This window comes from Myotis brandtii, unplaced genomic scaffold (genome assembly GCF_000412655.1).
Source record: "Myotis brandtii unplaced genomic scaffold, ASM41265v1 scaffold125, whole genome shotgun sequence".
Taxonomy (NCBI): Eukaryota; Metazoa; Chordata; class Mammalia; order Chiroptera; family Vespertilionidae; genus Myotis; species Myotis brandtii.
Window position 1 is genome coordinate 13,558,459 of NW_005354385.1, and position 23,383 is coordinate 13,581,841.

General features: G+C 36.4%; 1 protein-coding gene across 10 annotated transcripts in view; it reads left to right on the forward strand.

Annotated features, from left to right (window-relative positions):
* The window catches only part of TANK (TRAF family member-associated NFKB activator), a 95,437-nt gene that overhangs the window by 64,246 nt on the left and 7,808 nt on the right, over positions 1–23,383 (forward strand). For all 10 annotated transcript variants that reach the window (XM_014534121.1, XM_014534118.1, XM_014534120.1 and 7 more), the window contains 2 exons: positions 20,001–20,077; positions 20,738–20,853. In XM_014534121.1, coding sequence (XP_014389607.1) covers positions 20,001–20,077; positions 20,738–20,853 — 193 coding nt within the window. The remainder of the gene's footprint in view (positions 1–20,000; positions 20,078–20,737; positions 20,854–23,383) is intronic.

Here is a 23,383-nt window from a genome sequence, read left to right on the forward strand (position 1 = left end):
GCATCACCTTTCAACATCTTGTGGAGTCAATGCCAAGAAGAATCGCCGCAGTATTGAAGGCAAAAGGTGGCCCAACGAAGTACTGATGGGGTGGTCATAATAATCTGGCCACTCAGTGTATATATTTGCATACCTATGCTGGAATTAACCATAAGTAACAGAAATCATGTCAGAGATAGCTTATTTCCAAAGAATTACTGATATTGCATCAATTGAAACTTTATTTGTGAACAGACAATAAGAGGAAACAATATAAAGCTTTAGGTAAGAAATAAATCTAAATTTAGTGAGTTCTCTTAATTGTCATTACTAGAAGGGGAAAGATTTATGTGACACCACATATTTAATACCTTCAGTATCTCATCTACTCAATCTTATACTGTAACCATTTAGTAAAAATAAAAACCAACTGTCTTAAATTTTAGCTTTCTCATCTTCCTTTATATATCTAGAACCAAAGTGCTAATGCACACTAGATATATAAGGGATTAAAAGAGAAGAGGAAATATATTCTAAAAGAATGAATAAGTTGGATTTATTGAATATTGAGAGCTGGCTATATAGTCATTGAGCTAGTAACAGAAGGAAGCTCCTACTAACCTCCCACAGTCCTTTCCTCCGCCTGTTTGGTGGGTGGTTTGAGGATTTGTTTTCTTCAGACTATTTTGTTTAGGATTTGGTTAGAATATTTGAGAGGGGAAAGACCCATGGACATTATGGCAAATGGCAACTGTTGTCACCTTGGAAAATGAGACGAGGGGAAAGAAGGATTTGCTGAGGGAGAAAAAGGCCCTTTAAAAGAAAATTTTATTTGAAAGCACAAAATTTATAGTTCACTTTCTGTTCATGCTAATCCTATGCAAACAACGCATAAGAATCCTTTAACTCGTAAGAGGATATAAAATCAAGACAACAGAGCCTGTATCATTGGGTGCTTGCAGTTTAGAGACATTAGAGAAGTATTAAGTTTAATGGAAAACCTTTCAACTCTTGTATACCATGGCAGTTTGCACAGTCTTTCTTGATAAGATCTGATTTTGAAAGGGGACATTGTATTACAAATCATATCATATGTTATAGAAAGTACCCCAGATTTACCCCAAAAGTTAACAGCTTAAAACAACAAGTACTTACTATCTCAGTTTCTATGGGTCAGAAATTTGGAGACTTAGCTGGGTGGTTCTGATTCCATATCTCATGTGATCGAAGTCAGGATGTGGGCAAAGGCTTTAGCTATCTGAAGGCTTGACTGTGGTTGGAGGATCTACTTCCAAGTGGCTCACTCACATGATTGTTGTTAGGAGACCTCACATGTGGATCTCTATTCACAACCTGGCAGCTAACTTCCTCTAAGTAAGAAAGTAAGAGATCCAAGAGAGAAAGAACAAGGAAAAAGCCACAGTATTTTCTATGATCTAAAAATCACATAACCTTCCCTTCCACTTTACTCTGTTCATTAGAAATGAGTCACTAAATGCTCCAGAGACAAGGAAATAAGTTCCACCCTCTTGAAAGGAAGATAGATGTATTTTTAAAGCATCACAGGGATTGTAGATTGTGGTACAGAAGAGAGTACCAAAGATCAAAGGTGTGTTGGGGGGAACTAGTATTTTTTTTAAATCCTCACCCAACGGTTTGTTTTTATTGATTTTTTTAGAGAGAGAGAGAAACTAATGTGAGAGAGAAACATCAATTGATTGCCTCCTGTATGTGCCCAGACCGGGGATTGAACCCACAACCTTTTGGTGTGTGGTACAATGCTCCAACCAACTGAGCCACCAGGCCACAGTGGAGTGAAGGGAGGCTAGTCCTTAATTTACCATATGATAAATATTAATGAAAGGTAAAGGAAGTTGGCAGAATTTAATAATGAATTCAACTTCCTGAATCCTATCATTATTAATCTCAGGAAAAAATATCATAGTTTATCATCTTAACAATTTCAAAAATTCTAATATGAAATACACTTTCCAGAGGAGAATAGCTGAACAGTGCTTTAGAGAAGAAAGAAACTGTTACATGTTATTATTAATAATTTTTTATAACCAGTTTTAAAAATTAAAAATATTTATATATAGAAAATCAAATAATACTAAAATACATACACTTATTCTGGCAAAAACTTTTTTTTCCTGCCAAAAACTATTATCTCTTATTTGTAGGACACCATTGTCAGAGATAGTAACATACATCATGATAGCAGTTATTATTTAAATAACATTTTGTGTTTTAATGTGAATATAAATTGGCATTGTTTAATTTGCTTTTTTAAAACTAGGATTGTACCATACTGGGTCATTTGTATGATCTTAAAAATAAGTTATTTTTACCCAGCCGGCATGGCTCAGTGGATTGAGCTTTGTCCCATGCACCAAAAGGTTGGTTGCTGGTTCAATTCCTGGTCAGGGCATATGCCCAGGTTGCAGGCTCAATCTCTAGTAGGGGTTGTGCAGGAGGCATCCCATCGATGTTTCTATCTTTTCTCCCTCTCCCTTCCTCTCTCTCTAAAAAAATCAATTAAAGTATTTTTTAAAAAATAAAGTTTTTTTATAATACTGCTTCTGGGAATCACTTCATTTGCCAAACTAAATACTATACCGGATGCCTATGGCTTGGCAAAACTGTTCGCCCTCATCTTTCAGCCCCATTTTTTATTTTTGTGGCAATTATACAAAAGTCTAATGTGTTTTAATACAATAAAATATGTAGAGAGCGATAATATAGAATACATAAAAGAATTTGGTGGTCTGGTAAATTTTCTTTACTCATTTATTCAGTAATTCTCAACTGCTGTGTACCTGACACTGTCGGCCACTAGAAGAAAAAAAGAGATATTGTCCCTGCCCTTTGACTTAAAATCTTGATTTAATAGCTAAAGTAGAAATTATAAAACATTGTAAAGGTTTTTTCAGATTCTAGGACCCAACACACAAAGTAAATATAGAATGAGTTTATTTGAGCTTTTAACTATTAGAAATTATGTGTTCATGTGTCCAAAGAGCTGTTATTTTGTTTCATTTCTGATTTCCTATATGTATTTCTAATTTATTCTATATATATGCCCTTTTTTTTATTGATTTTTTTACAGAGAGGAAGGGAGAGAGATAGAGAGTTAGAAACATCGATGAAAGAGAAACATCGATCAGCTGCCTCCTGCACATCTCCTACCGGGGATGTGCCCATATATATGCCCTTTTTAAAAAAATATATTTTATTGATTTTTTACAGAGAGGAAGGGAGAAGGATAGAGAGCTAGAAACATCGATGAGAGAGAAACATCGACCAGCTGCCTCCTGCACACTCCCCATTGGGGATGTGCCCACAACCCAGGTACATGCCCTTGACCAGAATCGAACCTGGGACCTTTCAGTCTACAGGCCAACGCTCTATCCACTGAGCCAAACCGGTTAGGGCTATATGCCCTTTTTTATCTGAGTTATATGCTTTAAGCAAAACTTTTAAAATATGAAGAATGCAATTGTTATCTTAAGTTACCAGTTAGAAAGTAGGCAAAATTCTGATGTGGCTCTCATTATGATTAGATCAGCAAGTATGTGGTAGCTTTGAGGAAAGATTTTGTAGGTTTGGAGTAGTACAACAGTGAAGGTAGCTGTGGAGTTGTCATTGGTGCTGACTAACATAAGGAAGTGTGCTATACCTGGCGATTGCAAATAATATAGATACTTTAACGTTTGAAGAAAATTAATGTGTAAAAATTCACCTGCCAAAAAATAAAAAATAAAAGATCATAGTAATGCAAAAAAAAAAAATTCACCTGCCAGTCACTTATACAAGAAGTATTTATTGAACCCTTTCTATTTGCATACTCTTGCTAGTCAATGACAGGAATCTATATATATAAAGAGCCAGAGTCCGTAATGTCCAAAACGACCGAAGGGACGACCAAACGCCAGGCTGCGCGCACAGCAGGCTTGGGTGGGCAGGGACTGGCGAGCAGGCTGAACTGCTGACCTCTCAGAGAGAGAGGTGGGGCTGATCAGCAGCTGCTATGGCTTCTGGCAAGGCCTGGAGAGAGAAGCAGAGTCTGATCCACAGCCTCCGTGGCAGTTGCTGATCAGCCCTTGCCTCTCTCTCTCTCTCTGGGCCTCATCAGCAGCCGCGCTTCTCTCTTTCTCCGAGAGATCAGAAGTTCAGCCTGCTCACCAGCAGCCTGGGGCGGCTGCTGATCAGCCCTGCCTCTCTGATCAGGCCCGGAGATAGGCCTGGAGATGCTGACTGGCATAGAAACTGACCAATCAGAACCAAATCTGGGTGAACTGTGAGGAGCCAATGGCTCCCTAGGAGGTGGAGCTTTTGACACTGACTGTCATAGAAATCAACCAGTCAGAACCTAATCTGGGTGAACTGCGAAGGCAGAACCTAAGGTGGGGGGTGAGGAGGGGTTTTAAGGGCAACAGCTGTTTGGTGTAAAGTATAAGAAAGCAGTTCAATCTTTTAATGACCAGTTTGACAGTATAGTGCATATGGCTGGCTATCAGTCCAGATATAGGGATTATGTATTTTTGTCTGCCAAGAGCATCTCCTCCTGATGAAAAAGGCTTCCCACACCCCATTTAAGCAATCCTATCCTATATAATCTATCTATACTAATAAAAGGGTAATATGCTAATTAGACCAGGTCGACCGGCCATTTTCGGACATCCGACTTCCTTCCGGACAAAGCCATGGTGGTGGGGGCCGAGGCAGAGGCATTTAGGGGCAATCAGGCCAGCAGGGGAGGGCAGTTAGGGGCGAGATCAGGCCTGCAGGGGAGGGCAGTTGGGGGTGAGATCAGGCCTGCAGAGGAGGGCAGTTGGGGGTGAGATCAGGCCTGCAGAGGAGGGCAGTTAGGGGCAAGATTAGGACAGCAGGGGAGGGCAGTTAGGGGCAATCAGGAAGGCAGGCAGGTGAGTGGTTAGGAGCCAGCGGTCCCAGATTGTGAGAAGGGTCGGGCCTAAACCGGCAGTCAGACATCCCCCAAGGGGTCCCAATTGGAGAGGGTGCAGGCTGGGCTGAGGGACCCCCCACCCCCTCGTGCATGAATTTCATGCACCAGGCCACTAGTACAACAATAAAAAGGTGTAAGAGAAGATGCATCCCCTTTAAGGAGCTACAAATTGGTTGGAGAAACAGATTTAGAGACCTAAAGCAATTAACAAGCATTGTATACAATGTGAAGTCCTAATTGTATGACAAAATGAAATACTAATTATAACTTTATGGCACAGATAAAACATATAGGACATTTTTAAAATTAAAATTTTCAGTGAGCTGAAGGTAGGCTTGAGCAGGGGTTCAACATTTAGTTCAAGTAGGGAAAAGAAAATAAAGTATTACTTGTTTATATCTTGGTAATGTGTGAATAGATATGTAAACTTAAATTGCCTACAAGATTTTAATGGAAAAAAATGATTTCTAGATAAGAACCAAAATTATTCCAGGCCACTTTAGAGAGCATCATCTTTAACTGAAAGCCAAAACAGAGGATTTTGAAAGAGGAGTTTCATTTACTATAACCTTTTTAAGTGACATAACCAGGGCTTCAGAGGAGACAGTGCTCCCTACTTTTTTGTATTTAGACAGTCCTTCAGTGAGAGGCATTTGCCTGTGATGTGTTACTTCAGTTACGTATGACAGTTTCAGCAAACAATGTATGTACTCGAACTCTGTTCTGCTTTCTGGCCTCTGGTGGCTTATAAAATACTAGCCTCACAAGTCTAGGTTTTGGATGGCATCCCCATCCTTGAACTATTGATATTTCATATACTTTGGACTTCATAGCAGCTCTCATTTAGTGATCTCCCTCTGAATTTTAGGGCCCCATAGCTTTTCTCAACACTCCTTTTGAGTCTCTATTGCAAGTCTCTCAAATTATATTTATTTGTTTGTTAAGTTGCTATATAAGGTACCTGGTTTATATACATTGTAAAAGTTTTAAAATAGAATACCATATATAGGTTTATGATAGATTTGTTTTTCGTCATTTGAACAAAAGTTGGAAATCAGACCATTAGTCAAGATATATAATTACCAAGTGGTTTCTGTAAGAAACTCAGATCTGGTTTGCATCATATAAACACAGTACATTTTATAAGAGAGGAACTTGAAATAAATTTGATTGCTTATGTTCATTACTCAACTTTGTTAAAAAAAAAAAGTGCCTATATTTCTTTAATATTTTATTCTTTCTTTTCATCATCTTTATTCAGTAGAAATGGTAGTGTGCCCACTATACATTGGCACATGTTAATCTAGGCTGGGGCTTACAGAAAGTTGGAGAAAACCTGTGTGTGTGTGTGTGTGTAGCACTTTGCCGTCTCAGTCAGAGCAAATGTCCCATTCACCCTGTTGTATTTCTAGATACTGGATCGAATATACCTTCTTCTTGTATATAACACTTCTATAGTACTCCTCTTTGGAGACTAGTCTTTGTTTATAGACTCTCTGGTAGAATAATTAGAAGGAAAAATAATTATCTTCAAACAGTTCATTGCTTAAAGTTCAAAGTTTTTTTCCAAAGTGTCATAATAACTATGTCACAATAAGAAAAAAAATACTGATATCCAAAGCATTTTAATACTTACATTGAAATTTCTTTTGCAGAAATTTTGTTTCCAAATATTAATTATTAATTCATCCTAACCCTTTCCTATTCTGGGTCTCTGTTTTTTTTTTAATTCAATATATCATTTTAGGGTTTTTGAGAGGAGAAGAAAATGAGAAGTGGTATATCACTTTTTTAAATCTCTTCCTGGGTTTCTAAGCAAATTTGAGTATCTTTAGTATGGCTTTTCTCCCCTTAATTCCCCCAATTATCCCCTTTCTCACATATCCCATTTTTCTTTTTTTTTCTACTCTATTCCAGAGCCCACAAAACAGAGCTTGTATATTTTATGCAGCCCTGATTTCTCTTGACCAAGGCATGAAAGGCTGTTTTCAACCTCAGTAGGTTAGGACTAGCCCCCCAAAACAATCTAGTTTCTCTTATAATATGTCATAATCTTTCATCCTAAAAGTCCTCAAAATTGAGAATATTTGGTTTTCATTGTTATGAAATGCTTCAGCATTGATCTGTTGTAATATTTTGTATTTTGAGGGGTTTTTTTGGTGTGTATTGTTTTGTTAAATTATATGAATAAATTTTAGCCTCACACAGATATGTAGGTGGGAAAGGGAAGGGTATTTTAATAACCCTTTTAGAAATGTTAGGTATTCTTCTTTGATACAGCTCCAAAACTTGATAAATAGTAGTTTCTTAAGTGTTAACAGTAGTATAACAGCCAAAACTAACAAACTTTATTGCTCTATTAAAAACCAGTGGCGTATCTTGTACTTTGAATGTATCTTTTACCTATACATGATTTTGTAGCATCATGAATTTAGTCATTTAGAAAATACTGGTTCACTGAAGTATGTAAATCTTCCAAATATTGATTTATTGTAAGATATATTTAAAAATCACATTTAGCCAAAGTCAGTTTGGCTCAGTGGATTGAGCGTCGGCCTGCGGACTGAAAGGTCCTAGGTTCGATTCCGGTCAAGGGCATGTACCTGGGTTGCGGGCACATCCCCAGTAGGAGATGTGCAGGAGGCAGCTGATCGATGTTTTTCTCTCATCGATGTTTCCAACTCTCTATCTCTCTCCCTTCCTCTCTGTAAAAAATCAATAAAATATATAAAAAATAAAAAAAAATAAAAATCACATTTGACATCATCACTGATCTTATCAGAATAGTCTTTTAAATATTGGGCAGTTGTCAAGCTTATTGTAATGGGTACAAGTTTTCCATAATTTTAATTTTCACATGAAAACTTAAATTTTTTTATGGACAACAAATCTTCTCAGTTGTGTTTTTTGGGTTTTTTTAAGTCAGAGTCTAACTTCATTTGCTTTTCAGAAAATGTCTGCCTAACCATAGCTTGCCTATCAGTCATTCTTTCAAGGAAAAATGGCATTCCATTAAAAAAAAAAAAAGTGACTAGTTCATTTTGCAAGCAAACAGTTACACTAGGTGCTTTCCCCAAGAAAACCCTTGTGCTTCACTATGAAACAGAGGCCCTTGTGTATATTTCCAATTTTGTCACACAATATTGAAAAGAGGTTAACTGGGGAATAAAATTCAAGAAATCTTTATAGGCTCATCAAGGACATTGTCCAATGAAACTGGCTTTTTTTCCTTTTCTTTTTTTACTGAAAGTATGATATTGAAAAATACATACAATGACTACAATTTGGTACCATGGCCTTGGCACCAGCAATTTTACCATCACTTTTGCATCATCAGTATAAATGTCAACACAGTAAAAAAAATAAAAATAAAAAAAATAAAAAGCCCTGGCCGGATTGGCTCAGTGGATAGAGCGCCGGCCTGCAGACTGAAGGGTCCCAGGTTCGATTCCGGTCAAGGGCATGTGCCTTGGTTGTGGGCACATCCCCGGTAGGGGGTGTGCAGGAGGCAGCTGATCGATGTTTCTCTCTCATCGATGTTTCTAACTCTCTATCCTTCTCCCTTCCTCTCTGTAAAAAATCAATAAAATATATTTTTTTTAAAAAGGCAAGTAACATCTAATGGTATTGTGACAGTAGTTGACCCATGGGTTTCAGGGTCTAAAATCACTGACAAGCTAATAAGCCGGTTACTGCTTCCTGGATCCTGGAAGAAGACAAAAGACTTCTGGATCAGAGGAAAACATCTTTATTACTCATAGTACAGCACCCTGCAAGAGCATTTTATGTTTGCATTGGTCTTGCCTGAGGGTGACCTGGTAGACTCACATGGATGCTAGGACATTATTAAAGGAGAGGAACACTGAGCTTGGGAAACTCACCATTTTATAACAAGCAGTAAAGCAGCCTGTTCATTATCCAAGAGGGAAACATACCTCATCCTTCAAGTTTTTCCTTTACAAATGCGACCCTGAGCCCTAGCTGGTTTGGCTCAGTGGATAGAGCGTCGGCCTGCGGACTAAAGGGAGGACATTGCCTGGGTTGGGGGGGGGGGGGGGGGCGTGCAGGAGACAGCCAGTCAATGTTTTTCTCTCATCATTAATGTTTCTATCTCTCTCCCTCTTCCTTCCTCTCTGAAATCAATAAAAATATATTTTTTTAAAAAAACAAATACAACCCTGAGAAATGTCCCTGGTCTTATATTCTTGCCATGCGCAGCAAAAATGTGCAGGGACACTCAGGACTCAAGCAGATTTTCTCTCCCAACAGTGGATCTCTGAACTGATCTCAAGACCCATCCCACCCTTCCCCAGGGATTCTAGACCATATTTTGAGAACCACTGGTTTTACCAGATTATAATTTCCTGTTAGATAAATTATGTTGTCCTTTTCTCACTAAGTTACTTGCTTTTCATCTACAGGAAATATGTCATGCTCTAAGAATACTCTAGCATTCCCTCAGAAACTCTTCTTTATACATGGAGGTCATATTGCTTGCTCATCAGTCCTTCTCACATTTTTTGGATAAATAATTGCTTTACGTCTTTATACTTTAAATTGAGCAGGAACGTCCACGCAAAACCATTTGGTCTGGCCCTGCCAAGGTATTAGGGGTGAGTCATTAAATGTTGGACCAAATACGGCAGGCTAATTTTTAAGTTGATAATTCTGTATGGCCTGCAAATAATGTTATAAATATCCAAATGGCCCTTGGCAAAAACAGGTTCCCCATCTCTGCTTTAAATCACGACCCTGGTTACTTAGCTATACCTACTACATTAAATCTAGAGAAAGCTCTCATTTTGACTCTAATCTGTTTAAAGAGTGTGGTACCTGATGCATTTCCAGAGATGTTCCACAAAACCCTAGACTTGTGAATTGTGAAATGCTGCATACTATGGACTCGGTGGTCGTTTTTAAAGGCACAGAATGTATTATAGGATCTAAAATCAATAGTAAGAAAACCAATTAGCTTCCTTTAACCACCGAATCTCTAGATAGCACTTTTCCCATTATTGTATTTAACAACTTCTTATTGGATTTGTAGTCCCCTCTAAAATATTACTAGAATTTGGCAGGGGAGTGGAAGGGAAAGCTCACTAAATTTTCATTTGCACCTGATTTGTTATGCTCTCTAAAGTTCTCTGTTGCTTGTTTAATTGGTCTTGCTATGTTATGAGAGCTCACTTTTTCCCTGAAAGATTATTTTTGCCAAAATGTATCTTTCCATATACTTGATATTTTTCTCTGAGATATACACATAGATATATCCTACAATTCTAATAAAACTAAACTGCAAAATATATTCCAGGCATTCTGTATATCATTAACCTGTGATTATTTTTCCTTCCCTGATAGGTCCCTTTTGAAAAATCAAATAATTCCAACATGGATATCTTGTTTTCTTTCTCCCATTTTGTTTATCAATAAGGGCATGATTTTTGTGTTTCATTTAAGGTTTCATCTAAGTAATTCCATATTGGATGGGTTTACACACTCTTATTTTTACTCCTAATTGCTCTCCACTATTTAACATTAAGGGCATCATGTTTCCCTGGAAGTTTCATCCAAATAATGCTGCAGGGGGTCACTGACTTGTTCATATTCCCTGAAAGCATTATCTGGAATGTACTCTTGCTAGATGGCCAAATGGCCACAGTACATCTTGCTTTCCTTCTTGCCTCTGCTGATTGAACATTATCACCGCCTCCTCTTTTCCCATGCTGGAACCCCAGATCCCCATTCCTATCCTTAGCTCTTGCTTCTCATGTTGTCCTGAGGAAGAAGTAATAACATTTTTCTAAAGCTGAATCTAAAAACCCCTCCTACTTTTTTAACAAATGTCTATTCCTTTTTGACAAGAAGAAGATAGTAGATCTTGGTAGTTAGTTGTTTTTACTACTTTCTTGGCAAAATAAAAAATTGGTAACCCTTTGTCACACCCCCAGTCTTGTTTTGGATTTTACTATTATAAGAAAGCCAGCCTCAGTTTCTTTAAGGTTTTATCTTGCTTTAAGATTTTTTGATGCTAAGCAGGATGCCTTACATTAAAAAAAGAGAAATGAAGATTAGAGGGGTGTCTACCAGATTTGAGGAAAAGGTGATTGTATTATTTGTTAACACAGTAGACAGCAGAACAAGTGAAACTGTATTGGATCAAAAGAGAATTGAAAGGGTGAGCCTGAAGATAGACTTTAGGGATGAATACTCCATAGATTTGGTGTGAGAATGAATGATAAGAGTGTATGATGAGGGAAAATAGTGTACACATGTCTGAACCTTAGAGGATGCACACATTTATGACCTGGAAAGAAGGACCAATGAAAATACTAAAAGTTTAGAAGAAAACCTAAATATTACACTGGTAACAAAAAAATAAAATAAAGTTTCAAGGAGGAGGAACTGCTCAATCGTGTGAAATACTGTCGAATAAGCATTAAACAAAATAAGAGCTTTAGGAAAAGCTATTGGATTGGTGATTAAGTCATCTCATGAAAATCATGGTGAAATTCAGAAGAATTGAGGGATTTTTAAAAACTGAGTTTGGAAGTTCACCTTCTGTTATAAAGGAATGAGTACCAAACAAACCCATATAAATAACAGCAATAACTCTGTACAACATACAAAAAAATCAACTACCTGAGGACTTCAGAGACTGAACTTTGCACATTTTGGCAGGGAATCAAATGTAATGGCTCAGAGTAAATTCCTAGTTTTCTGTGGTTTTGTTCTAAGGGTGACCTCAGTTGCAGTGGCTACAATTCCAATAGAAAGCCCACAATTATTCTGGCTGGCAGAAGCAGGAAGCCGAATGAGCCCAGAATAACCATGGTCACCATAGAGCAGGGGTCCTCAAACTACGGCCCGCGGGCCACATGCAAATACAAATATTGTATTTGTTCCTGTTTTGTTTTTTTACTTCCAAATAAGATATGTGCAGTGTGCACAGGAATTTGTTCATAGTTTTTTTTTAAACTATAGTCCGGCCCCCCAACCGTCGGAGGGACAGTGAACTGCCCCCCCGTTTAAAAAGTTTGAGGACCCCTGCCATAGAGGGAGGGAAGACCCCCAGAGAGGAGAGAGCCAGAGAAGAAAACCTAAGTTTCTGTGTTTAAACTCAGCCCAAGTCTGTGGCTCTCTCCCAAACCCAGGGATGTGTGGGGCAACCTGAAACTTAAAAGGACTGAACTGAGATATGAGCTGTTGCTCTTCAAAGGAGTGGCATTTTGAAGTCTGAGGCTGACCTACTTAATTGCCTGCAAAAATAAAAACATCAACATCCGCTGGCATCATGTAACATAATGTCTCCACAGCATAATATTAACAATGTTCAGGGTACAGTCCAAAATTATTCAACATATGGAGAGTCAAGATAATGTGACTAATTTTCAAGGGAACAGATACCAACCAGGAGATGATCCAGATACTGAAATGATCAGACAAGGATTTTAAATCAGCTACTGTAAATATGCCCACTCTTCTATTAGGAGATAGGGAGGCAAAGAAGGGAGTTGAGGTTTTGAGAGGATAGATTTAACAGAAGGATATTCCATTGTCATGCTGCCAAATGGTTAACTTTTAATAAGTTTGAGAAATACTTAGGCTATAAAATTTTGGTTAAGAAATTACTGCCAAATTGTCCCTGTCAGCAAGGGAACTGGTTTGACAGAACTTGATAAATCTATCTAGGTTGTTTTTGGATGTAAATTTCTACTTGGACATTCTTGAGCACACAAAAAAAGGCCATACCAAAGAGTTGTTTTCCCCCAGGCAATATTTAAACAGCAAAACTTGGCTTAGGACTACTCCTGAGTGAGGAATATGTTTGTTGTATGACAGACAGGTTTTAGAATCTTAAAATTATTCTACATCAGTTCAATGTGTAAATGTTACCATTCAAATGTGTCTACCTCACCATGCTGATAACTGTACCACTTCACTTCTCTAGTAGCCAAGCCCTGTGCCTGAGAAGTTAAGAGCCTTGGTTCCCATTGCAGCTATTTCAGCTACTGGACCTGTAGATAAATTATTTTACCCTCCATGTACCTCCCTCCTCCCCATCCCCAGGCAACAATCACTACACTTGTCCATGTCCCTCCATCCTCACCTACCCACCCAATATTTCCCTCTCCCCCCTCCCCCAGCCCCTGGCATCTGTCAGCCTGCTCTCTATGAATCTGTCTCTATTTTTCTTGTTAGTTCATTTTAAATCTAGTGTTTGGAGAAAGGATGAGAGAATTATGGGAAATCTTACTTTTTTTAATAGGTCATTTAATTTATTTTCTATTTTGCACTAAAAGGTATTCCCATAATGAGCTATTTCTTCCTATTGAGAAAACAAGACATATGCAAAAGGAACCTAATAACAAACTGAAAGACTCAAAGACAGATAGTGGGAAGGTATTAATCTCACTCTGCTTCAAATTAACTTCAATGAATTGAAATTATAGTAATTGTGGCAGTACTGGTAAAGAATGTTTACATTTTTTAAAGGAATTTTTTATTATAACATTGAATGATAGAGCTTTTGGGGGGATTTACATTAAACCAGAACCCCGTAACAAACTTGGAAGTAATTGGGGTATTTAATTTTATTTTTATATTGTTTATTTTCTTTCCACTTCCTTCAGGACTCTGGGATGGATCCCATTTGCCCTGGAATTGTTCCCAAACTGGCAGTGGGTGTGCCTAGCACACTGCATCATGCAAAACAGACAAGGCTCCTAGAATTTGTGTCTTGCTTTGCTAGATTTTCAGTAATGTTAACAAGGGTGGGAATACCGTAGATTTCACATAGCCATACATTCTTATAAATACAATTTCTTTGCATTTTTTAATTAACCTTTTGACCTCAAACTTTTTTTTTACCATGCTTCTATATTTATTCTTATCAAATCTCTTTTTTTTCCTATTCCTATTTTCTACTTTAATCCCTCCTCTGTATCATCCATTTTCTCACTTTCTCACTAATTCAACCATATTCAGTGCTTGACTTGAATCATAACATCCTTGTCTCAGTGTATCTAAAACTGGTAAGTATATACAGAGTGAAGCGAAAGTCGGTTTACAATTGTGAGTACATGAAACGGTTTATTTTTGTATTATTTATTAATTGTATTATTTTCCATATGAACAACTGTAAACCTACTTTTGCCCCTTACTGTGTTTTACCTCAGTTTCTCCTTTTAACATTTTATTCTTAGTGTAAAAAACTTAAGTGATAAGTGAGTCCTTATTTTCAGTTTCTTAGTTTACATTGTTCCAAGTAAGAGCATAGTTCTTTTTTTGTTTTAAAAGTATAAGTCTGTTAAGCCTCATCCAGAAACAAAATCAAATACTGGCCACACTCAGGAAAATAAATATTCCTTTTGCATGCAAGAATCTCAAAGTTTATCGCTTCTCGGCCTTTTGGCTAAGATCAAGTGAAGAATCTCAAAGTTTAAAAGCAATCTTTGATATGAACACTGGAATAAAAGTGACAGTCATCACTGTATTCAAATATGTATCATTGAAAACTTACCACCTATATTCAGTATTAGCCTTTAAAGTTTAGATTTCTTTCATATGAGAGAAGATACTTCATATTAATGAATTTAGGAAAATCTTCACAAGTTTCATAACTCAATTTAATTTCACTGACTCTAGTTGCTTAGAAAAAATGTGATTCTGAATTTAAATTTTTAATTGCATTTCTTTTTTCCTCCAGCTTTATGTAGGTATAATTAACAAAAATTGTATATATTTACAGTGTACATGATGTTTTGATACATATTCATTATGAAATGATTATTTTTTAAAATATACCTCCTGCACACCCCCTACTGGGGATGTGCCCGCAACCAAAGTACATGCCCTTGACCGGAATCGAACCTGGGACCCTTCAGTCCACAGGCCGACGCTCTATCCACTGAGCCAAACCAGTTAGGGCTATGAAATGATTATTACAATCAATCAAATATATTTGTCACTTCACATAGTTATCTTTCATTTTTATTGCGGTGAAAACATTTAAGACTTACTCTCTTAGCAAATTCAAGTATTACAATAGTAATATTAACTGTAGTCGCCGTGCTGTAGATTTGATCTTCAGAACTTACTTATCCCCTGAAACTGAAATTTTGTCCTCTTTGACTAACATGTAACTATTCACCCACTCCACAAACCCTCGCAACCACCATTCTATTGTCTACTTCTAAGAATTCAACTTTTTAAATTCCACATACAAGTAAGATCATGCAGTATTTGTCTTTCTGTGCCTGGCTTATTTCTCATAGCATAATATCCTTGAGGTTCATCCATACTGTCTCAAATGACATCTTTCTTTCTTTTTTTAAAGTTGATATATTCAGCCTTAAAATGTTCCTTTATATGTGTATATGTATGATATCCTATTATATCTACATCTATATATAGGAATATACAGTATGTATATATATATATATAGAGAGAGAGAGAGAGAGATAGGTATATAGATATATAGATGTGATTTTCTTTATTCATTCATCTGCCAATAGACAATTAGATTGAATATCTTGCCTATTGTGAATCATTTCTGTGTTTTTCAAATCCCATATAATAAAAGGCTAATATGCAAATAGACCAAACGGCAGAACGACTGGTTGCTATGATGCACACTGACCACCAGGAGGCAGACGCTCAACACAGGCGCCGCCCCCTGGGGGTCAGGTGCACTCCCACAGGGGGAGTGCTGCTCAGCCAGAAGCCGGGCTCACAGCTGGCGAGCATAGCAGCGGTGGCGGTAGCCTCTCCCACCTCCGCAGCAGTCCGACATCCCCCGAGGGCTCCCAGACTGCGAGAGGGCACAGGCTGGGCTGAGGGACAGCCCCCCCCCCCCCAGTGCACAAATTTTGTGCACTGGGCCTCTGGTTGGTTTATAAATGGAATAAAATACTTGCACTTTTACTACCAAATATTTTAAAAGCAGGCATAGGGAAAATATACATTTCTTTCTTTGAGATATTGATATATACATTTGTGTGTGTGTGTGTTGTGTGTTATTGATTCGAGAGAGAGGAAGGGAGAGAGAAACAGCAATTTGTTGTCCCTCTTATTTATGCATTCATTGGTTGATTCTTGTATGTGCCCTGACCTGGGATTGAACCTGAAACCTTGGTGTATCAGGATGACACCCTAACCAACTGAGTTACCCAGATAGGTAGATGTTGATATCTAACAGAACCTGGACTCCAGCACAAAAATATTTTCCATTGCCTTTGCATTAAGAATAAACCTGGCTTTGGCCTAATGAAATATTGGCCACTTCGGGTTTGTTTGTTTTTCTTTCTTCTTAAATATTATTGCTTATTCAAATAGCCCTTAAACATATATTTTTTATATAATATCCGTCAATGAGATGGGTAAGTTGATTTACATATAATAAGCTTAAATTGATTTATATATACTAAAACAAAGTTCTCCCTATTCGCATAAAAGAATATTTAAGGAATCATTTTACAATATCTTCCAACTCTTTCAAATGGGTTTAAAGTATGACGTGGAAAACTCTTATGTCAGTATTCATTCCACAAGTTCAGCATTTCCAAATTAGTACTTGGAACAGTTTATAATGTTAAGTATTTTAAGTTTTAGTACCTCAAGACAAATTTATTTGTTGAATGATTTAATGTTTAAAATCTCCTAAAGCATAATGTTCAAAGTTCCCTTACTTTCTTATTTGAAGTTGTAATGACTTCAACTTCCTGCAGTGCAGAGTCCATTTGGATAATATTGAGAGTAGAAAGGAAAATACAAGTTATCTCTTCTAATGTGTACTTCCTCTCTGGGATGCTCAACAAACTGAGAAATCTTCATTAAGATAATTTAGCATTGAAAAGAAATCCTAAGTTTCTGAAAAAGCGTTCGAGTTGCCATTGACTATACTAATCCTTTAAAAAAAAATAAATGATCATTTTCAGAAAATTATGTCAATGGAAAATACTACATCCATTCTAGATTAACCCTATTTGTCTTTTTTTTTTTTTAACGGAACTAACATGTCAAAAGGTGCCTTTTAAAAAATTTTTCTTGTGGTGTTGGGGACCTAAAATTTTTACTTAATATATCAGAAGATTTATTTGGTGTCAATCATAAAAGGGGCAGTACATTGCTTAGAATAATCAACTTCTAAAAGTATTGAACAATACTTTTCTTCAATAATAATAACAAAAATAATAGTAAGCAGAGCTGTATTTCTAACCCCAAAGAAGAGTAAAAATTCCTCAGAGTGAGTCCTTCCTTACCCCCCGCCAGTACACCCAAGGAGTCTTTTCCAGATAAATTCATCCACACCAGTAATCAAATCTAAACATAACAGAAATAAGTTGACATTAGTTATTTGAGAAGCCAAAGATTTATCATTCTTTTCCTACCTTTTCCTCCATCTTCTCCCCTTTTAAAGCTTCCTTATCATCAGAAGCAGTCATTCCTAGTTTATGTCAAAATCATCAGTAATTTGACAAATGAATAGTCTTTATCACTTTCTGTAACTGCTTTCATTTATGGCTCAAATTAGAGAGTACTTCTTTTTGGTTTATTCTAGCTCCTAATGAAATAATTGTTTTTCATATCGAGAACTTAAGAGTAGTAAATTTTAAAAAGAGATTAGATGTCCCATTGAATTTAATTACATATTTTATTATGATTTGTTTAACATTCTCAAATGTTTCTATTCTCTTAATATTACTTCAGATTTTGTTGATATGGATTTAATATAATCTTTTCAAAGTTTAGCATCCTGAATGGTTGGCATGTGACCTTTCTTCCTAATCCACACTAAAAGGCATTGCATGTTCTAATTGCACATAGCACTAAAGAAAAACTTTGTCTGCCACTTTAAAAAACAAACTGTGAATGTGAAAATGTTTTCTGAGTGACTGTTTTATAAGCTCAATAAAGCAATTTTAATCCAGAAGAAAACATGCCCTAAATGTTTGTCAGACAAAAAGTATGCAGCAGGAAATGATCTTTATTTTACCTCAATCTGACTAGATATAATATATAAAATCACAAATTGGGTTGCCAAGATTTTATTTTACTAATTACTAAAGTAATACCCTACTTTAGAAATGTTAAGCAAGCACTGGTATTTAGGAATGTATATTAGAAAAGCTGGAAAATATCTATATATATAAAAGCCCAGGGACCAAACAGCAGAATGACCAGAACGACTGGGCGACCAATCGCTATGACGCCCACTGACCACCAGGGGGCAGACGCTCAATGCAGGAACTGCCCCCTGGTGGTCAGTGTGCTCCCACAGTGGGAGTGCCACTCGGCTGACCGGGATGAGCAGCTACTTCTGCAGCGGGAGCAGCCGCTGGTGGGCCCAGGGTGAGGCTGAGTCTCTGCACCTATCAAATACCTGAGATGATCCAGACTCTGGCCTGACCCCACCAGCTGATGCAGGCCCTCTAAGGTGTGTTCTAGAAAGAGCGTGGGGAGCTGGCATAGACAGATGGCAAGAGGGGACGTGACTGTGGACCCCCGGGGAGGCTGTCCTGATGGCTGAGGATCCTGAAGCACAGCTGCCCTGATCATCCCCGATGGTGTCACCACCCGGCATCACACATCAAGGACATTCACCAAGTGGCTTTGGGGTGCAAAGCTCTCTTGCCAGGTTCCTCCAGGACACAGAGCACGCCTTTACCGAAGACATTACCCTGAAATATCAGCTCAGACTAATTTCCTCATTCAGCAGCCACTCAGAGGGTGGGTCCACCATCGCTCAGCTGACGGGGATAAGCAGCACTCCCACAGCAGGCCGATTCCCGCAGGCCACGCCCCCCACCAGTGCATGAATCCATGCACTGGGCCTCTAGTATATTATAAAAAGCAGGAAAAGTAGAGCAATAAACTGAAATAAATTGGAGAAGATACTAATTTTAAGAAAAACAGTAATCAAGTCTTTTTCTTAAAGTACAAATGAGACTCCTATGAAATTGAAAGAACTTTTTGAAAAGCAAGATTAAAGGGAGATATACTCAGATAATAAGAAACAGTAAGGTAAAATCACATAAAAGCTACGATGACCTTAACTGAATAAAATCTTAAAAGTCACTAAAAATAAATGTCCACTGCCCTAACTGGTTTGGTTCAGTGGATAGAGCGTCAGCCTTCGGACTGAAAGGTCCCAGGTTCGATTCCGGTCAAGGGCATGTACCTTGGTTGCGGGCACATCCCTAGTGGGAGGTATGCAGGAGGCAGCTGATCGGTGTTTCTCTCTCATCGATGTTTCTAACTCTCTATCCTTCTCCCTTCCTCTCTGTAAAAAATCAATAAAATATTTTTAAAAAAATAAATGTCCACTGGTTTGAACTTAAATTTAAGTCCTTAACCGTTTTGACTGAATTATAATTTATAATTGTATGATATTAGTACTTCTTCACATCTTGGAATTTGTCAACTTATAGCTTTATAAGGTACACAAAGTTTTTAGGTATGATAGAATTTTTTTTAAATCTAAACCATACAATACATTATATCACATTTTTCAATATTGACTTTTAAATGTCAGAATAAATGTAATACCAGTGTAAGCCACAGGGTGGGAGTGAAAGGCAAGAACTTGTGTTAAAGAAGCTTAAATACATAAATTGCACTATCTTTAAAATGCTTGTTAAATGCTAAGGAGCTGTTGCTTGGTTTCTTCCTCTAATACAGCTGCATTCCCTAGCAAAGAAAAGAAGTGTACACACACACACATTTTCTCCCCTAAACTTTCTGGTCATTTCAGGTGCTACTAGTGATCAGAGTAGCAATTTTGATCAATAGGTGGGTCTGAGGAAATTTCTTGAATTATCAGTATTGGAAATAATAATTGAACAGAAATACTTTGTCTTCATCCTATTTTTCTGCCTTTGTTTTCCTTTTCCCCTTATTTTCATTTAAAGGGGGGAAAATATTATTATATATCTGTAAGCTACCTAAACTTATTTTTCAATGAGGAATTTAAATTTTCCATTGTGTTTTTTGTTAACCCATTCTTATTGAGTTTAGAAGCAATTTAAAGTGTTAATTATTTTGTATCTCTAAGGAAAGAAGAGAAGAGGTTTCTTCTCCTAGAAAAGAAACTTCACCAAGGCGTTTTGACAGTCCTTTATTCCATGAAAGGTAGTTCTATATCTTTTTTTTTTTTTTGCCAACTCTAAAAATTATAAATGTTGAAATATATTCTTACTTACATATTTTGTAAATATTAGCAGTTGTAAGAAAATAGCAGCCTCTAGAACTAGAAGAGACTAATCCAAGGCTGCTCAATGTGAAAATAACCTAAATAAGTTATACAGTTTATAGCAGAGGTGAATCTAAAAATTGAATTTTCTAAAGCACTAATATTTTATATTAAGGATTTCTCGACCAACTATTACGGCCACATTGTTTTATACAATGGCTCTTAATGTGAACTTTATCAAAGTGAGGAGTATTTAATTTTCTTCTACTTAAGAAGCTTACAGAGAACAAAAGTTAATACATTGATATTTCTAATGTGCGAATGAGACAGCATCAGTGTGATTTATGAATAAGTACATATGTTACTCTGCCCTACGTTTATGTATTAGAACTTTTCATTTTTCACTTACTTTGTGCCTGGCTCTCCAAACATTAGAATTGTTTTGGGGGATATTTTCTAGGAATTGAAAACATTTTTTTTAACTTTAACTTTTCAGTAATTATTTTATGATACATAAATATGTGCTATATAACTTTAATTATGATTAAAGAATATTTGAAGAAATATCCTTAAATTTTTAAATATTGATTTATTTTTAGGAGTTATATAGAGAAGACTTTCTGGGATCTGAAAGAAGAATTTCATAGAATATGCCTGCTAGCAAAAGCTCAAAAAGACCACTTAAGCAAACTTAATGTCTCAGCCACTGCAGCTGGTAAGGTTTGACTTAAAGTAATATTAATATTATTGATAATAATTTTATTGGTTGACATTTCTTTTTTATTATGGAAATATTTTAAGTGCTCTTTACATTTTGTAATGTATAATTTTATGTAATTTCTTGGCTCTTTCCCTCTTTATTGTGTGTGATACATATAGTAGATTAAATTGAATGACACAATTACTAATCATCTTAATGAGAAGTTTCACCTTGGAAAAAATACAAAATATAGGATATATCTCTAATAGTTTTAGTTGCCTTTCTGGGGTCTTATAAAACAATCTTATAGCTACACTAACATATATGAGCTGAGTTACATTGTAACATCAGCTTTGTTTTTAACTTCTGTCTGAAAGTTAATTGAACACTATAGATAGATGCTTGTAATTTGGTTTGAGAAATAAACATTACACATTTTGTGAGGCCAGTTCTGTTGGAGGCACAAAGTACAAACTTAGTATTAAAAATAACTTAAAAGGAACATCTGTTCTACACATGTTGCAGTGTTTTTTTAAAAGCTCCACCCTTTCCTAAAACCTCAGACTGCCTTCCTGGTGTTTGCATCAGTAGTTCATATGAATAGCAAAATTCTGGGGATTGAACCTGGCTACCAAGCACTTATGAAAACAAAAGGAAGGTAAACTGGTCAGTTATGATGAATTCTCCTTTACCCTTGTGATTTGAGATATTCTATATGCAATTCCCAAGAGATGTGATTTACAGTTTTCACTCTGAAAGATGTTGCAGCAGTGCTGACTAACACCCCTTTAATTAAAGATCACTTTCCATTTCTTATAGCTCTTATATCTAGGCTATTTAAAAGTTATTCTGTAGTGTGAATTCACTTTTTGCTTACTACTGCCATTTTATTTTCAGAAAAAGAACACCATGTTGTGTTGGAAAAACAAAACAATCTTTGTAGATAGACATAATGTATTGCTTCTCCTCTCTTCCTCTTACCTCTCCAAAGTAATTTTTCCATCTTAATTCTTGTCATGTTTGTTAGAGATTGATTGATCTGTGTCAACTAAAAACACTAGGTACTTAGGAAGTGAAAGAATTATTTTTACTTAAAATATACTAGCTATAGAGAAGTAGTACCTGGAATTCATAAACATGCTTTTTTGAACATTAACATCTTATCAAAACATCGAAATGGTGAAATATTCGTTGGCCTTACCACATTATCCATGACTTAATACTTTGACCATTTCTAAATTGCACAGGTCTAAATCTAGTATGTATCTGTCAACTAGAACACTGAGTGTTTAACTTCAATTTCTTCCCCATTAAAGCTGCTTCCTAACATTATTCTTACGCTTTATATTAACTATCACAAAAAGTAAATACAACATTATTCTTGAGATGTTTTAAATCTGTTGTGCCACAGATTCCAACTGAAGTTTTGCTGGGTCCAAACAGAAACCAAAATATCAAATATTAGGCTGTTGACAGTAGTAGATCAAAAGGGGAAAGAAAAAAAAAAGAAATGCTTTGGAAAAAGATGTCTAGGCATGTTTTTCAAGGATAAAACACTACTTTGAAAAAGTATAAAGGAACTATTTCAAATGTGATTTGCATAATACATCTGAAAAAAGTACATTTAATGTTATTGTCCCTATGTTTCTTTTGTTAACATTTGATTTTTACTTTTAAATAAACATATAATTCGTGAAAATTGCTGTTAGTAGACTTGTATGTTTCCTTTTTATTACTTTCGTTTTCCATTTCATCCACATATGGCAATAGCCTTGAGAAGGAATAAAGATAAAAATGTATATTTAAGCAAATGTAGCTTCAAAAAAAGCACTATTTGGTGGAAGGGAGGGTTCTATTTCAGTGGAAATTGGGGCAAAAGAATAATTGGATTAGAGGGTCACAACCATCATATTTTTTTATTTTGGTGATATACAAGTTAAACTGTAAAGTAGTCTCAGTGGATAGCCTATACTTTAAAATTTTTTAAATCTAAAAATATTTCTCATTTTATATTTTTTCCCCTGCAAAAAATAAGTTTTCTTGAAGTAAACAAAATAGAAAAGTAATTTGCTCACCTTATCATGTTTCTCAGTACACTGTTAGTGCTTTCGTGTACCTCATTTGAATGTTAAGTTTTCTAAACTTGGATTTCTAGAAGCCTTAAAAATCATACATTTAAATTTTTTTGATTGATTTCAGAGAGAAAAAGAGAAGGAGAAAGAGATAGGAACATCAATGATGAGAGAGAATCATTGATCAGCTGCCTCCTGCATGCCCACACTGGGGATCGAGCCTGCAACCTGGGCATGTGCCCTGACCGGGAATCGAACCATGACCTCCTAGTTCATAGGTCAACACTCAACCACTGAACCATGCCGGCTGGGCTAAAAAAAAATTTTTTTTGGTAGAAAGTAACTTTCATTGCTTGAGCAGATTAATTCAGAAGATTTTTTAAAATATATTTTTATTGATTTCAGAGAGGAAGGGAGAGGGAGAGAGAGAGAGAACCATCAATGATGAGAGAGAATCATTGATTGGCTGCCTC